We start from the raw sequence: 17,145 nt of genomic DNA, 5'->3' as shown, positions 1-17,145 counted from the left end.
TCTGTCTCTCGCCCCCCCCCCTCCCCGCCCCGCCTCATTTTGTAAGCTGTAGATACGCTGTATATATATAATATATGTGTGTGTGTGTGGTCCGGCCCGTAGCATCCATGGAGTGACCGTTAAAATAGTAGCCTTGTTGGATGGCAAATCCGTAGCTTTTGGCATTGTTACTTCCCCCTTGTCTAGAGAGTGAGCAGCTTTGACCCATAGCGCATGCTTGTAGGAGGGGAGGCGGTTTCCCTTCAACAACCATCCCTCCTCGTAGTTTCTATAGCCTGCATGTAGCCGTTGGAGATCTGTGTAGTAGCCTTGTGTCTTTGTAGACGTTCACAGCCATGGGGGGACGGTGGGGGGGACGACAGCAAAGGAGATGCCCAGATTTTGTGGGCTTGGGGTTGAGGCTGGCCCTTCGGTCTTCTGTAAGATGCTGGTTGCATTTATTCACATTTTATTTTTTTGGGGGGGGGAAATGCAAAACGCCGGGATAAAACAGTGTTTTGCACAGGGGTTCAACTCTCGGGGGGTGTTCAGGTAAGTGCTGGGGAGGGGGGGCATGATGAGCCTACGTTGCAGCTTGCCAGGGGAATGGATCCATGCCCTAGGTCAGTGTTTCTCAACCTTGGCAACTTGAAGATATCCGGAATTCTGGGAGTTGAAGTCCGGACATCTTCAAGTGGCCAAGGTTGAGAAACACTGCCCTAGGTGGTTTATTTATTATTTATGCCCCACTTTTATTATTCTTTTTTTTTAAATAAACAGCTCAAGATAACAAATTTAGCACCTCCTGGCGATTGGTCCACATGCACCCAGCCAGCTTTCATGCCTAAGGCGGAACTAGAACTCACATCCTCTGGGGATTGACGCAAAGCCGCCCAGCCAGCTTTCATGCCTAAGGCAGGAGTAGAACTCAGGGCCCCCTAGCTGACTTATGTTATTTAGATTTACATGGCCCCCCCTTACATTGGCACAAGTCAATCCAGCAAACATAATGCACCCTCCTGGTTGTTTTTTTCTCACACCAACAACCCTAGGAGGTAGGCCTTCTTCCAGATCTAAGAGGCAACTACAATTCCCAGTTCCCAGTCCCAGCACTTCACCCTTAACGAAACCAGTTCTCAACGCTTTTTATCTTCGTGGCCAGTTCACGGAAAGTGAGAAAATTTGAGAAAAAGCTATGTATATTACCTAGAATTCTACCTCTACATTCTGGGGGATTGTAGAGAGAGAGAGGGAAATTACCCGGGTGAAAATATATAAAAATTGTTCACTATATAAAAGGGGGTTAAAACCATTTTTTTTTCCTTTTAAAGTCCAGAGCAACAAGATAACATTCAGAAGAAACTCGGTTAGATTTACAGGTTTCCGGCTTGGTCTCTATTTTTTTTAAAATTTTTAACCATTCTGTTATAATTTTGATAAATTAAAAATATGCGGATGTGCTAGCTCATTACAGGCACAGAAAAGGTTTGTTTATTTTTAAGAGTTTAGGTTACTCCCAACATTTATTTTTAGACATTTCAGCAGGATATATTATCTGACCTATTTTTAAAATCCAGGACAGGAAGCCATATTTCTGAGTCTGTTAAAAAGGTTTTACTGGAAAATAAAATCCCTAACATGGCACTCTTTTGAACAATGAGTGTAAAAACGAAGTCTTTAGTAACACATCAGTAAGCTGGACTTTTAATTGTTTTATGGAATAATGATCCTTTTTGTTTTGTTTCATCTAAGGCTAAACTATTAGTTTGTATCTGTGCATTTTAGTGAGGTTTTTTGGGGGCTATGAATTAATACAAAATCTTATTCCCATCCTTGGGAGAATAGTTTTTTTTTTTTAATGACAGCTCTGTTGCAGTTTGAGGTGGCTTAGAAAAGCTTAAATTCTCGCCCTCAAATTGTCTTTTTTCCCCTATTGTGCACCAAACTCCAGTTTTGAACGCCCCAATGCTCAAACTGGAAATGTGCAGAATAGCATCATGAAGGAAGGAATAAGAGATATTGGAATGTTTAATTTCCTCCCTGCCTGCCTGGAAGCTAAACACTTTTTTTCCAAGCTTCCGGACAGAAAGAAAGTGAATTAAACAGTTCTCATGGCCACTTAATAATTTATCCCTCCACCCCTCTATCTATCTATCTATCTATCTATCTATCTATCTATCTATCTATCTATCTATCTATCTATCTATCTTATCTATCATCTATCTTTCTTTCCTTTTCACTTCCTTCCCTCCCTCCTTCCTTCTCTCATCCCTTTTTTCCTCTCCCTCCTTCCTTCTTTCCCTCTCTCTCTCCTCCCTCCCTCCGTACTCTTTCTTATTTTATTTATTCAATTTCTATAGCCGCCCATCTCAATCCGGGCCACTCTGGCCAGCCAACCAGCCCCCAATAATTAAAGCCATAAAAACACCACAAATGGTTTACGAATCATACTTGGAAGCAACCAGCACAATACTAATAACTACATGTAAAAAGTTGGCAAACCTTTTTTTAAAAAAGTTAAGAGGTCTAAAGCACAAGGAGTTGACTTTGCATTATTCAGCGGCTCTCAAGTCACCTTTTTCGTTTTGTTTTTGCAGAGGCCGATTAGCATAGACGAGGCAGGACAAAAAACAACAACACCTGAGAATTTGTATTTCTAGGCAGCGGGGAGACCAAAGCAGTATTTTTTTTGCCCCATTACAATCTTGTGAACCTTTGCAAAGTTCTGTGAAAAGCAGTGTCCATTTGCACAAGCTGAGCAGACCTCTGTGCGTGTGTCCAGTTCATTCACATCGTTTTATTAAACGCAGTTTCGAGCTTTGTCTCCTTTTTCTGATACGTTCTTTTCTTTCTCTCTCTCTTTTCCTCCCTCCTTCTCCGTCCTTCTCCGCTTTAAACACGAAGCTTTCTCTGAAGCTGGTAAGCACCATCCCAGCATGTATATGTATATATATATATATATATTTTTTTTTTAAAAAATATCACTATTTTATATCTGTGACTTGTGTAGCTTGTAAAATGACTATTTTTTTTCCCTGTTGTCTTTTAAGTGTGTTGGTGTGTTTTGCGTGTGTTTATTTGTTTTTCTTTTCTTTTGTTTTGGCCTTTATCAGATAACTTTGAATATGCAAGTCTGGAATTTAATGGAGGTGATCCCATTTTGATGCTGCTAATGAACTACTAAGAATTAACTTGTAGTGTCTCAGTCTAATTAGAAGGCTTTAGAAAGCCTCGCGCGATGCAGGCTGCAAAAAACAAAAAAACGTAGATAATAGGCTTGTCATTCTGAACTGACAGACAGCCTTGAAACAGATTTAAAATAATTTAGTTTGGGTTAAAAAATAGGCTTTTCTCCATCCACAGGTGGGGAGAAGAAAGAAAACAAAATGTTGAACTCAATAAACAACAGAGAAGAGTCTGGCCAATTCAGATCATAGAGGTCTTGTTAAAAAAAAAAAACTCCCCAATTAAAAGAAAAAATTAGGATAGTAAGTTTTTGGAGTTCTTTGCCAATTGCAAGAATGTTGTGTTAGTTAAAGGTTTGCTTATCCTAGTTACAAATGGCAAAGGAATTGGCTATCCCAAATTTGGCAAGGTGGTGAAAATCACTGCAGGATGGGAAGTCTTGGTTAGGGAACTTAAACTCTTCTCTGAACAATATAAATCTAATAAATATCAATCTCATTTTGGACTCTACCCGGTGGAGAACTAAAAGATCCTCAGGAATATATACATTGATCATCAATGATAAAAAAAAACCTTTGCATCTCCTTCTCTGTCCTTCATTGAGTTCAACATCAATCACAATAACCGGACTGTACAGAATGCGATTGCCATCTTGGTTATCCATTTCTCTTGGTTTGTTAGCCAGCTACGTTTTTCAGCCTCCCACGCAAGAGTTTCTCAAACTAACGCTTTTTAATCCCTTCCCAGCAAATTTCAACCAAACCGTTTAAAAAGAATAACTCCATTTAATGCCAAAAAAACCTGGGGCTGGTGACAAGGGAGTTCGCTGGAGGCTCATCGTAGGTTCTAGCTCAAATAGGCTCACGGTGAACCAGTCGGTGGGCCGGGTGTGCAGCAGCCATCACAATCAGAAATCACACACACAAGTCACTGATTCAGCAGGAAAAAATACGGTAGCTCATTTCCTGCTTAATCTGGCTCTGATTGACGGAGATTCTGCCTCTTTTTCAACTGCTGCAGCCATAAAAGGTTTTGTCTTCACTACAGTTTGCATACCGTAGAGGGAGTCCTCGAATTAACGCCCGTTCGTTTAGTGACCGTTGGAAGTGGTCATTCATAGATGTTCCCAAAGCAGAGAGCCACATGTTTGGAAGTGGGGGGAGGAAATCAGAAGTTGGATAGCGCTTTTTTCCGACAAATGGGATGAAGTTGGTTGCATAAATCTAATTAAAAGAAGCTTTTGTCAGATGCAGCTCCCTTCATCAATAACCAACCTATTTTCCCTCCCCATTTCTCTCCCAACCGCCTCCTAAATTAAACCTTAGATTAATCCAGCCCTCCTGTGCATCTGATGAAGGGAGCTGTGGTTTTACAAAAGCTTTTGAGCCTTTTAATATAATTAGCTATTCATGAAGGGACGCGGTGGCTCAGTGGCTAAGACGCTGAACTTGTCGATCGGAAGGTCGGCAGTTCGGAGGTTCGAATCCCTAGTGCCGCGTAACGGAGTGAGCCCCTGCGACTTGTCCCAGCTTCTGCCAACCTAACAGTTCGAAATCACGTAGAAAATGCAAGTAGAAAAATAGGAACCACCTTTGGTGGGAAGGGAGCAGCCTTCCGTGAGCCTTTGGCGTCGAGTCATGCCGGCCACATGACCACGGAGATGTCTTTGGACAGCGCTGGCTCTTCGGCTTTGAAATGGAGATGAGCACCGCCCCCTAGAGTCGGGAACGACTAGCACAGATGTGCGAGGGGAACCTTAAACTTTACCTAGCTATTCACGAAAGATGCTTCCAGATTTTTTTCTAGTTTATTTTATTTTTTTGGAGAGATGTTTGTATCTTAGAGAAGAGTGTGGGAACTCCCTGTGATTGGCTGTTCAACAGCCAATCCGCCGCCTTAAAAGGAATGCCTTTAAGTCAGCCAAGGCAACATCTTTTGATAACTAATTGGGTTAGAATATTGCTGTGCAGGCAGATAAAATTCTCACGCGTGATGGGATCGAGAGGTTTCACTTTTCATCTTTTTTTCCTCCTTTTTCGCCTTCCTGAAAACCTCAGGGAGGAGGACCGGAAGATTATAGCAACCTTCCCCCAGAGCAACGGAGAAAGAAACTCCAGCAGAAAGTGGATGAAATCAACAAGGATATTCAGAAAGAGCTGGATCAAAGGTAGATCAAACGATAGGGGGGAAATGCGGGGACTATTCTAGAAAGAGCGCGGAGAAGAGCCACAAAGGAGATTGGGGGCTGGAGGCTAAAACGTATGAAAAAAATGGCTGCAGGGAACCGTGGTTCTCTCTAGTCCAGTGTTTGTCAACCTTGGCCACTTGAAGACGTCCGGACTTCAACTCCCAGAATTCCCCAGCCAGCATTCGCTGGCTGGGGAATTCTGGGAGTTGAAGTCCGGACGTCTTCAAGTGGCCAAGGTTGACAAACACTGCTCTAGTCTAATGAAAAGGAGGACATGATGATAGCTTCTTCCAATATTTGAGGGGCTGCCATGAAGATGAGGGGGGGGGCAATCTATTCCCCAGAGCACCCGAAGGCAGGAGAAGAACCAACCTAGGAACGAGGAGAACGTTTTTGGTTGCGAAAACAATTAATCAGTGGAACCCCAGAAGTTCCGACTGCTCCATTACTGGAGGTTTTTAAGATGAGATTGGACAGCCCTTTATTTGGAAAGGGATGATGTCAGCCTCTGCTTTGCTGCTGCTTCGGCTGCCATTGAAACAGGGAGGGGGGCATGGTATTTGGGTGGGGTTACACATTGTGCTGGAGGAAGGTTCTGGAAGGATCGGACTACGCATGCGTGGGAGTTTCCCGCCAGGACTAACGGCACCGACATTCCATCTTCATGATGCCTTTCGAAGTTATCTCACACCTGACACTTGGAAGAATTATGATTGGACTGTAACTGGGATGCCAAGGGGAGGGGAATGGGTTATTCTATATATCATTTGCTTTCGCGCCTAAATAATCAGACTTCGCTTTGCTTCGCTTCTGATCATTTATAATTAGTAAAAGTACACTTGATTCTATCAATGGAGTCTCGTGGTTTTCTTTCCTAATTGTGAAAGTGTGAACCTAACTAGAAGTCCTCCAAAGTCCCTTCCCACTCTTATGATCTGAGCAATGCTTCTCCACTCATGGATACCCCAACACCGGAGGTCCTGTAGCCAAAGTAAAGAATGCAGAATGCTTTTCCTGGTTCGGTGTTTGAAGAACAAATGCAAACGGCAGTTCCCAAACTAGTAAAAATTTTATCTTCCAGCTCCCCCTTATTGATTCGGTTCATAAGATAATTATTGTTAGAAATAAAATAACAGTCTCTTTGCTCCTGGGGATGGACAGGCTGTACAGGGGCAAAGACAGCTGCTGTTCGCGCGCTGCAGCTCCTGAAAAGATGTTGAGAGTGGTTTTAAGCTCCTGCTTTGATGGTGGTTCTTCCCTCTTCCTTCTCAGAGAGGCCTTAACGAAAATGAAGGACGTCTACATCAAGAACCCCCAAATGGGGGACGCGGTTAGCGTGGACATCAAGTTAGCTGAACTTGCACAAAACTTGGAGAAGCTGAGGCTGGAAGTACAAAAATTTGAGGTAGGTGTTCTGACGGAGGCTCCCCGAGAGCATGAAGCCAACTCCTGGTCCCAAGAAAAACCCCTTTTATTAATTTGCTGTGAATTCTGCTCATTCGCCTCCAGCAAAGTCTTTCAAGGGAGGATTTACGGTCACAGACCTTCTCTGGCTTGGAGAGCTGACAGGCCGAGATCTGCAGAACTTGGCAAGGAGTCTCGGAGAGTCAGGAACCAATTAAGTGAACTAATGGTCTCCTGCAAACTCTTCTCCCCTTTGGCTCCTCTTTTATTTCCTCTGGGTGGGGGCCATTTATCATCCACCTGTGGCCTTACTCCCAAGTCAACCCCTGTTCTTTAGCTCTTCCCTTCGTCTGGCCACTCTGCACATGGGCACACTGGGAACAGGCTCCAGCTGTTCTTCTGCCTCACTGATGTCTGACTCTGAAGGCAACTGATAACTGTCAGACAACCCTGGCCCCCTCGCTGCCTCCAACACAGAGCCCTCGTCAGAGCCTTCCCCAGCCTCCAGGACCGGCCCATCTCCCTCCTCAACCTCATCACTGCCTGAATCCGCTCCCAGCTCCACTGGCTGCTGGCGTGGCGCAACAGTAGGGAGTTAACCAAGCACCAGTTTCTTCTCTGTTTCTCAACTTTAAGATGGGTGGACATGGATTCCCAGAATCCCCTAGCCATCCGGCTTTAAAATGGGTGTAGTTCAGCTCCCAGAATTCCCCAGGTGGAAAGCTTTAAGACGTGTGGATTTCAGTTCCCAGAGTTGCCCAGCCAGCCTCGTTAAAGATGGGTGGATTTCAACTCCTAGTATTCCCCGGCCAGCATGCTTGAAAATGTGTCACTGTAGAATTGTGGGAACAGAAGTCCTTACATTTTAAAATGGCTAAAGTTTAGAAATCTTGAGTTTAGGGAAGGCTTTCCAAGCAGATGCCACCCAGATGTGCTAGGGTGGCAAATTTCCTGTACAGTGGAATTCTGGGAACTGTAGTCTCTCAGCCCATTGAGTTGAGCATCATATCGGGGCACCGCTTGGTCAAATCCAGATGGTTTTTCCAAGATACTGAAGTCTCCCCTGTTAGCTTTGCAAGGTAATCCAGAGAAGAGATCCAACTGTCGGATCACATTCACAGAATCTTGCAAGATTGAAAACTGTTTTCCTTTCCTTTCCTTTCCTTTCCTTTCCTTTCCTTTCCTTTCCTTTCCTTTCCCTTTCCTTTCCTTTCTTTTCCTGTTACTTCCGAGATGCTTCCCACGTCCCTTTTCCATCCCTGGGCTGAGATACTTTAATCTAGTCCGCAGTTCTTCCTCCGGTCTCCCAAGGCCATTCCCACAGACCATTAAAAGTCCCTCCTTTTCCCTCCTTCTCTGCTTTAGGGCTGGTTAGCAGAGGTGGAAGGTCGGTTACCTGTCCGGACGGAGGTGATGCGCCGCCAGAGTGGAGCCTACGAGCCCCCGAGTAACACCTTGACCGTCACAAACTGCGTCCAGGATAGAGAGAGGTACAGTACCTGTACTGTGCTGGAGAAGCCATGAAGGGCAAAGGCCTGGCGCCAGGCCCTCTCAGATGCCAGCCTTGCAACCTCAAAGCCCGCACAGCCCTCACCTCGCTTTGATACATGATTTCCGAAGCACCTTCCTCTCCTCCAGTTCTACCCCTACAGGAACAACCACCCTGAGAGGTAGGCTGAGCAGAGAGTGACTGGCCCAGAGTTCCCCATGTCTGAGAGCCGATTTGAATCTGGCTCCCATCACAGGTTTAATCTCCGGTAATGGAATTGAATTGAATTGAATTTATTTCATTTATATGCCGCCCTTTTCCCCGAAGGGGACTCAGGGCGGCTCACAATCCAAGTCAAGGGAAGGGGTACAAATAAAAAAAATAAAAAAGACGAACAAAACAATACACAATTTAAAAGCACACAACAACCATACCATTCGAGGGGGGGGGGGCAAAAGCTCTTTAGCCCCAGGCCTGTCGGAACAGCCAGGTTTTAAGGGCTTTGCGGAAGGTCTGGAGGGTGGTGAGGGTGCGAATCTCCACGGGGAGTTCGTTCCAGAGGGTCGGAGCAGCCACAGAGAAGGCTCTCCTCCGGGTGGTCGCCAGTCGGCACTGGCCGGCGGATGGAATTCAGAGGAGGCCTAATCTGTGGGATCTAATCGGTCTATTGGAGGTAATTGGCAGCAGGCGGTCTCTCAAGTCCAATACCATGAAGGGCTTTATAAGTGACGACTAGCGCCTTGAAGCGTATCCGAAGACCGATAGGCAGCCAGTGCAGCTCGCGGAGGATAGGTGTTACGTGGGTGAACCGAGGTGCACCCACGATCGCTCACGCGGCTGCATTCTGGACAAGCTGAAGTCTCTGAATGCTCTTCAAGGGCTGCCCCATGTAGAACACGTTGCAGTAGTCCAGTCTAGAGGTCACAAGGGCACGAGTGACTGCTGTGAGAGCCTCCCGGTTCAGATAGGGACGCAACTGGTGCACCAGGTGAACCTGGGCAAATGCCCCCCTGGTCACAGCCGACAAGTGGTGTTCAAAAGTCAGCTGTGGGTCCAGGAGGACTCCCAAATTGCGGACCCTGTCTGAGGGGCGTACTGTTTGACCCCCCAGCCTGAGAGATGGAAAACTTGGCCAATTAGTGGGAGGGAAACACACCAGCCACTCGGTCTTATCCGGATTGAGTGCAAGCTTGTTATCCCCCATCCAGACCCTGACAGCCTCGAGGCACTGGCACATCACGTCAACCGCTTCACTGAGTTGGCACGGGGCGGACAGATACAACTGTGTATCGTCCGCATACTGATGGTATTTTATCCCGTGCCGTCGAATGATCTCACCCAGCGGCTTCATGTAGATATTAAACAGGAGGGGGGACAGGACCGAACCCTGCGGCACCCCATAATTCAGGGGCCTAGGGGTAGAGTGAGCTCCCATTCCTTGTCCCAGCTTCTGCCAACCTAGCAGTTCGAAAGCAGGTGAAAAAATGCAGCCACGAGTCCATAGAGACGTCTTCGGGCAGCGCCGGCTCTTCGGCTTTGAAACAGAGATAAGCACCGCCCCCTAGAGTCAGGAACAACTAGCATATATGTGCAAGGAGAACGTTTAGCTTAGTTTAAGGGGTGACACAATAGCAATTTTCTAGTCTTTGGGGGGCTGTCGCAGAGAAAAGGGGGTTGGCCTATTCTCCCAAGCCCCTGAGGGCAGAACCTCACGGCAGAGACCCAGGTGGGGAGGCCGGCCGAGGGGCAGCCTCTCCTCCCTCCTCTCCTCTCCAGCCGACCCGAAAGATTGCTATAGGGTTAGGGTTCCTTTCTCCTTTTCCTGTCTTGAGCAGTCCCGATGGCGGTTACACAGAGGAACCCAGCCAGGAGAGTGAGATGAAAACGCCGACGACCGAATTTGACGATGAATTTGACGATGAGGAACCTCTGCCCACCATCGGCACCTGCAAGGCTCTCTACACCTTTGATGGTAAGGGGGGGGGGGACTCTCCAAACAGGAGCCAGAAGCTTCTGGTGAAAGATTCTTGCACGCCATGGACTCACTTTACAAAAATATACAAGTGTTGTGGCCCGCCAGAGGACAGTGGAGCTGGCAGCAGATTCTGACAGTGGGGAGGTTGGGGAGGGAGATGGGCCAGTCCTGGAGTCTGGGGAAGGCTCTGTGTCGGAGGCAGAGGGGGGGGGGCAGGGCTATCCAACGGTTATGAGCTGCCTTCAGAGTCAGACATCAGTGAGGCAGAGGAGCAGCTGGAGCCTGTTCCCAGTGTGCACATGCGCAGAGTGGCCAGACGAAGGGAACAGCTAAGGAACAGGGGTCGGCTTGGGAGTAAGGCCACAGGTGGATGGTAAATACCCCTCCCCAGAGGAAATAAAAGAGGAGCGAAAGGGGAGTGGAGTTTGCAGGAGACAATTAGTTCGCTTAATTAGTTCGTGACTCTCTGAGACTCCTTGCCAAGTTCTGCAGATCTCGGCCTGGCAGCTCTCCAAGCCAGAGAAGGTCTGTGACTGTAAATCCTCCTTTGAAAGACTTTGCTGGAGGCGAATGAGCAGAATTCACAGTCAATTAATAAAAGGCTTTTTTTGTCGGGACAAGGATTTTGTTTCAGGCTCTTGGGGAGCCTCCGTCAGAACAATAAGGGTTATTGCTATTGCCTGTAATTTTCTGCCCCCTTAGACGCAGGACCAGCCTTGATGTGACTGAATTTAGAGGTGTTTTTTTTTAAATTGCCCCTTCTAATCCCCTTCCCCTTCCCACTTGCAGGGCAGAACGAAGGAACCATTTCTGTAACGGAAGGAGAGACGCTGTACGTCATAGAGGAAGACAAAGGAGATGGGTGGACTCGCATCCGGAGAAACGAGGATGAGGAAGGCTACGTCCCCACTTCTTACGTCGAGGTCTTTTTGGAGAAGAATGCCAAAGGTAACACGGCTTATACCGGCAGTCCTCAACTTACGACCACAGTTAAGTCCAAAACTTCTATTGCTGAGAGACAGTTGTTGAGTTTCGCCCCACTTTAAGACCTTCCTTGTCACCGTTGTTAAATGAATCACTGCAGTGGTTAAATTAGTCACGCAGTTGTTAAGTGAATCTGAGTTCTCCACTGACTCGGCTTGGAAGAAGGTCGCACAAGGGGATCACGCAACCCCAGGACACAGCAACCGTCGTAAGTACATGCCAGTTGCCAAGCCTCTGAATTTTGACTGTGGTGGGGAAGCTGCAACAGTCCTAAGTGTGAAAAATGGTCATAAATCCCTTTTTTCCAGCGCTGCTGTAGCTTTGAATGGACACTAAATGAAGCGTTGCATGTCAAGGGCTGTCTGTACATTTATTTTTTCTCCCGGTGCTGTTGTTGTTTGTATTTTATTTTGTTTTGTGTTTCTTTTTTCAGATTCCTAAAGTAAAAAAGAAGAAGAACAAAGTCAGTTGCTGTCACAGGAGCCTCGGGACGAGCTGGGCACACCGGAGAAAGAAACGGCCGATTGGATTTTATGATTATTTTGAAACGTGTCCCGTTTTTTGAAAACCGCTTCTGGCGTTTGGAGAGCTTGGGACGAAAGGGAGGGGGAGTCAAGGCATTTTAAGTCCTTCAGTGGGGGGGGGAATTAAAGCCCCCCGTCTGAAATGGTCCTTCAAGCTCATCCTTCATTGCTTCTTTACGTTCTCCTGCCTCCGAGCTTCTGGCACCAACGGACCCCTCTTGGCTTGGCTCAAGCGGTTTTTCCACCACCGCTTACCGGATCCACACTGTGGGGTCCCCTCTCTTCTTCCGCCAGGGAAGGGACGGGACGGAATCAGCGGATCAACGGTTACCCCTTCCTCCCCCCCCCCCGCTCCTTTCTCCTGGCCCCTCAAAGAGTTTTGCAAACAGGTCTCCTGCACAGAAAACCGTCCGAAAACCAAGCTATGAAACGGAGGGTCCTCGCCACGAGATAGAATTTACGATTTGCCACGCAGTCTGACATCGTCAGTTCGGTCCACAGCTAATTCGCAGGCCTAAGACCCAAACAATTTTTGTTTTTAATCCATCAGATCTAACCACTGGGCTTTGGCTAGGAAAGCCGGGTGGGCTTAGCCCCGTTTTATCGCTTGAGGAGAAAATGGAGGAGCCAATATGATTTCCCCATGGGCCTTAGAGAAGGAGATGGAAGTGTTGCCTCTTGGGAGCCCATAGGACGTCTTGGCCACGTTGAGAAGATCCCCGTTGGTTAGGCTGGCCAACCTTCCTTGAAGGACCTAGGTTGGAGAAGACTTTCCTTAGAAGTTGATCAAGGAGCTTCTGGTGCTGCTCTCTCCAGAAGGGAGAAGGCAAAAGACGTTCCCTCCCAGCTGGGTTGTGTTTGGTGTGACGGAAGGAGGTGGAGGTGGTGGAGGGAGGGCCTCCATTTCTCCCTTCACTCACTCCATCTGTCCATCACACCCAGATCCAGATCATTGGAAGGAGAATGGGCTTCTATGGCAGAGCAGAGTCCTAGAAGATACCTCTTGTGGCCATGGGTGGCCTTGAGATCACCCCAAAATTAGCCTGGCTGATTTGATGGGCGTTACGCCCAGGAGAACGCTTGGCTATTCAAGATGGGATTTGCATCCTGCTAAGAACTGATGGTCTGGTTTGGTCCTGGGTTAGTGGAGAACTCACCCAGCCATGGTTTGGTTGGCAACCTTAAACACTCAAAAGAGCCATTTGGATCCGTTACCCACAGAAAAGACCGGGAGCCACAAAACCCACCGGGGATCGAAAAGCTCAGTAAATCCTGTGCTGGCGCACATTGGTGGTTGTGACACCTATTTTGAGCCGCACCAGAGAGATGAAAACAGCCACATGCAGCTCCGGAGCCGCAGGTTGCTGACCCCTGGTTTAGTGCCAAGTATCTCCCTTACCAAAGCATGTTGAAGTACAGTCTTAGCGTGATGCATAAATGAAGCTGTTAGAGCCCCAAGGTGTGCCTTGCCCCCAGGCCAAGCTACCCATGTGCAGAGACGCCCCGTTTTGGTCCTGGGTTCGAGCCGTTTCACAGCACCCGGAAACTTTGCAGAAAGCAGTTCGGAGGCCCTGGTTTGGGGCTGCTGTGGTGTCTATGGACACCCGTGGTGTTCACCAGGACTTCAGTTCCACGCCTCACCTCTGCTAAAGCCCCGTGACTTGCAGGTAGGAATTCAGATTTCTCCTTCTAGGAAGTGCCTTCAGGTCCCCTTCATCCGACAGCCCTCTTACTAAGAATTAAGGAGATATTTTCTTTCCACTTCAGGAAGGGCCTGATCTGATGCAGAGTTCCTCCACCTCGCTGGCTTTAAAAGCAGGTAGACTTCAACTCCCAGAATTCTCAAGCCAGCCCCAATTGTTGACGGATGGCTTTTGGGAGGCCTGGACAAGAGAACCAGACTGCTTCCAAGGCCTTGAGCCTTTCTGCCTGGTCTTGCCAACTGGGAAGCTCTACTGGGCTGGCGAAGCTGGTTTGGCCTTGCTGAGCTTCCCGGGGATCTGTTTCCCCATCTGCACGGCTTTTATTTCACGAATATTCTTTTAGCTGCCAGACATCTTTCATGCAAATCTTGATTTCTTCTTCCTTTTAGCCTGTTAGTTCAGTGCTCCGCCCTCTATGCATCGTCCAGGTCTCTTTAATCTCCAGCCCGTTTAATCTCTCTCCTTGCTCTTTTAATTTATTAAATTGTTTTGCATGACGCCTTCTCAAAATCCACCCCTCCACCTTCTCTCGCACGGCCCTCCTCATTTATTTATTTCAGCTTTTCCCAACCCCCATCCTGCTTGGGGATTCCTGCGTTGGGCAAGGGGTTGGACTAGAAGACCTCCAAGGTCCCTTCTCCAGCCCTTTGGTGCTACCATCCATCCCGGCCAAATTTTGCTGTGATTCCTGCCCTTCTCGGCTCTCGCCTGGCCTCAGTTTTTAATTCCGTTTTGTGAGCCATGCCATCACATCAAAGTTGCAGCTTTGGTCAGCGTCCCGAAAGACCAAAGGTCCTACTCCAAAACTGGAGCCTTGTAGCCGGTTGGCCAAGAAAGGTTATTGCTGTGCTGAGTTCAAGAGACGGCCGGTTTTGAACTCGCCTCTTCTTGGAAGTCAGAAGGGAGCTGCGGTAGCCCCAGACTGCAGCTTCAACTACCGGTGGCTGCAACCCAGTTGGAAAGCCAGGGACCAAGAACACGGACGGTGAAGCCTCATTTCTCCATCCAAAGAGGTGGAAAGCAACGGGCGAGAATGGATTTTCCAAGGAATTTTGCGGGATTCCCTGCCTGCGTTGAAGAAGAAAACCTGAATCTTCCCGACGAGAAAGTTGTTAGCAGGGAAGTGAAGAGTTGGAAGCTGGAGCAGACATTGGAAACAACCCTCCAGATGGGAGGTTGAACAATGAGTGGACAATCGATGTCTATCTTGCACCGTTATAACTCATCCTCGCACATCCTCACCGTTAAAAATATCCTGGTGGAATAAAAGTTGCCTGCTACGAACCTCGCCAAGATGGGAACAAATCTAGGAACAGGCAGCTTGGATTTGCGGAGGATGGGGGCGCCCACAAGCCCAGGAATCTAAATTGAGCCTCCACTCTTGGGAACAGTTTACCTGTGGGGATCAGAAGTTGGGGGGGGGGAGGGAGGGAGGGGGAAGGCAGAGCCTTCTCTGGACTTTGGTCTACTGCAGCTCTCAATGTACTTAGGGTGGACATGGATATTCAGGGAGGGGGCATCCCCCTCCCCCAATTGTTACCCTGGTGGGCCAGGCAATCTCCCTCCCCCCACCTGCCCCAACCTCCCTGGAGCAGAAGGCAGTTTAGCCTTCCAGGTTTCCCACCTTGCAGGGAGAGTTTGAGGAAGCCCAAAGCAAAATAAAATAAAGTTGCAGCCTGATTTGGCAAGAGAGAGCTTCCTATTTGGCCTTCGATTTAGGAAACTCCCATTTGGGCCGAGTTCTTGGAAATAAAATCATCTGAAAATTCTTCTTTGCCTGCAGTCCAGAAAGGCAGGGCATCTTTTGCACCTGGGGCTCTCCAAAATAAAGATCCCACTTTAGTTTTAAAAATTCCCAATTTTTTTTTCTTCTCCTTTCCCAAATCCGGCATCCTTAGAAAAGGGCCTCTCCCTGCTTTCTCTTTCGCCTTTTGAACAGTTTGGGGAACAAGTTCCCCTTTTCTCCCACCCAAAATAATTTTTTTTAAAAAATGCTTCTTTGTAAAGCTTCATGTTTGGTGCATCACCGGATCTAAGATCTCGCTGGACCAATCCCTGATCAGGAACGTCCACATGGACAGATAAGATAGATAAACCCAACTTTGTTTCCCACAAACCAAGGTTGCAATTGAGCCATGGTTTCAATCTCCCTTTTTTTTTTAATCCAGGTGCAAAGACACCGCCAGACCGGTTATCGACTGTCCACCTTAACCTTTTTGCAAAGGTTGATAGGACATGGGTTTAATTTGGGGAAAAAAGAAAGGCGTGGATTTGTTGAAGACGTAGAGGAAGGGAAAGTTATTCTTTTTTCAACCCTGGATTAGGAGCAAATGCCCCAAGAGATGTTTTGTTGGAAATGCTTATTTTTCATGCAACGGAAAACGGGGGAGAAAATGTTAAGGACGGAGAATTGTTATCTTAATTAATTTTGCCCTTGAGCCTTGGTGGCGCAGTTGTCAGAATGCAGCATTGCAGGCTGTTTCTGCTGCCTCCCAGTTGCCTGAAATTGGGTAGATTGAATCTTACCAGACTCCCACCCTTCCGAGCGGTATATAAGTCTAAGTGCTATTGCTATTTTAATTCAATTTTTTTTTGGGGGGGGGGTGCCTATTTTACAGGGGATTTTGCTTCCCAAGGCTCAGCCACCTTCCCCCTCCCCCAGGATGGCTGGGGGGAAAAAATACTTAGGAAATCACGGTGCCAAAAAAGCTGCAGTTTTGAATCCCAACATGTGTTTTGACTTGGAAGGCTTGTTTTGAGATTGTTTTTCTTTTTAATTTCACCCTGGAAACCTTCGTACACATCACGTAATAAATTTTAAGAGAAATGTTTTTAAATTTTTTTTTCCAGATTCAGAATATTGTCCCTTGTCCCCGGGGGGAGTAGAGACCCTATGTTAGAATATATTTGAAAAGTTTCATCTACGCTTAAAAAGTGTGCATGAAATTTTAACGTAGGGCCTTAGAGGTGTGAATTTGAAGTAGGTAAATAACACAACCAAGTTTCTAAAAGGTTTTTTTCCTCCTTGGTTAGGATCAGACTAAAAAGACGAGATTATCCTGGCCTCTCCACTCATCCGCTAACGCCCTTTCTTACCATCTGTAAATAAACGAGAGAGAAAAAAAAAATATTTACTGAAAAACTGTGTTTTAATGCTGAGTATTTTTCAAAGGTTCTGCGTACTTCGCATCTCTCCTTCTCATGCTTGAAGTGTCAAAAAATGTAAAGAAGAAAAAAAAACCCGCCAAATTATATTTTAACATAAAACGTTAAGCACTTTTTTTTTGTTTTTTCCATTTTTTTTTTTTAATGGTTTACTTCTGTGTGTTTAGGCACTGGATTCTTTTAATGTAGGTTTTTTGGTGGCGACTTAAATGTCTGTGTGTATGTATGATTTTCCTAGCTGAAAAAAACAAGGTGTAAAGAAAATCCGAGTTCTAGTGTTTTCGACTCATTTTATTTCTGGCGACAGAATTCAATCAAATAAAGTGCTTCCATTTGAAAGCGAGCGACGGCTTCGGCTGTGATTGGTGCATGTTCGGTGTGGATTTATTTAGAAAAGAAATGTAGAAAACTAAGTGCAGGGGGGGGGGATAATGGCAAACTTTGCACCTATATGCTTGCAACAGAATATAGGTGGCCCTTGACTTACGAGCAGAAATTCCATTGCTAAGAAAAGTGAGGATGAAGGGAATCATAGCTACTTTAACCTT

At 46.9% G+C, this 17,145-nt stretch overlaps 1 protein-coding gene across 16 annotated transcripts in view; it reads left to right on the top strand.

Moving 5' to 3' along the window:
• The window catches only part of FNBP1 (formin binding protein 1), a 70,106-nt gene extending 53,166 nt beyond the window's left edge, over positions 1-16,940 (top strand). For 4 of the 16 annotated variants that reach the window (XM_087704917.1, XM_087704919.1, XM_087704922.1 and 1 more), the window contains 8 exons: positions 2,884-2,898; positions 3,093-3,128; positions 5,223-5,332; positions 6,626-6,758; positions 8,123-8,247; positions 10,079-10,218; positions 11,011-11,169; positions 11,639-16,940. In XM_087704917.1, coding sequence (XP_087561043.1) covers positions 2,884-2,898; positions 3,093-3,128; positions 5,223-5,332; positions 6,626-6,758; positions 8,123-8,247; positions 10,079-10,218; positions 11,011-11,169; positions 11,639-11,646 — 726 coding nt within the window. In that variant the 3' untranslated portion in view covers positions 11,647-16,940. The remainder of the gene's footprint in view (positions 1-2,883; positions 2,899-3,092; positions 3,129-5,222; positions 5,333-6,625; positions 6,759-8,122; positions 8,248-10,078; positions 10,219-11,010; positions 11,170-11,638) is intronic. The other 12 variants (XM_087704921.1, XM_087704925.1, XM_087704926.1 and 9 more) reach the window with 6 other exon arrangements.
• The last annotated feature ends 205 nt before the right edge of the window (positions 16,941-17,145 follow it).

Source organism: Thamnophis sirtalis, unplaced genomic scaffold (assembly GCF_051295495.1).
Source record: "Thamnophis sirtalis isolate CommonGarterSnake01/CBP01778 unplaced genomic scaffold, rThaSir2_p1.2 scaffold_2, whole genome shotgun sequence".
Classification (NCBI taxonomy): Eukaryota; Metazoa; Chordata; class Lepidosauria; order Squamata; family Natricidae; genus Thamnophis; species Thamnophis sirtalis.
The sequence above is the reverse complement of the archived record's forward strand: the minus strand, read 5'-3'. Positions and strand labels throughout refer to the sequence as shown.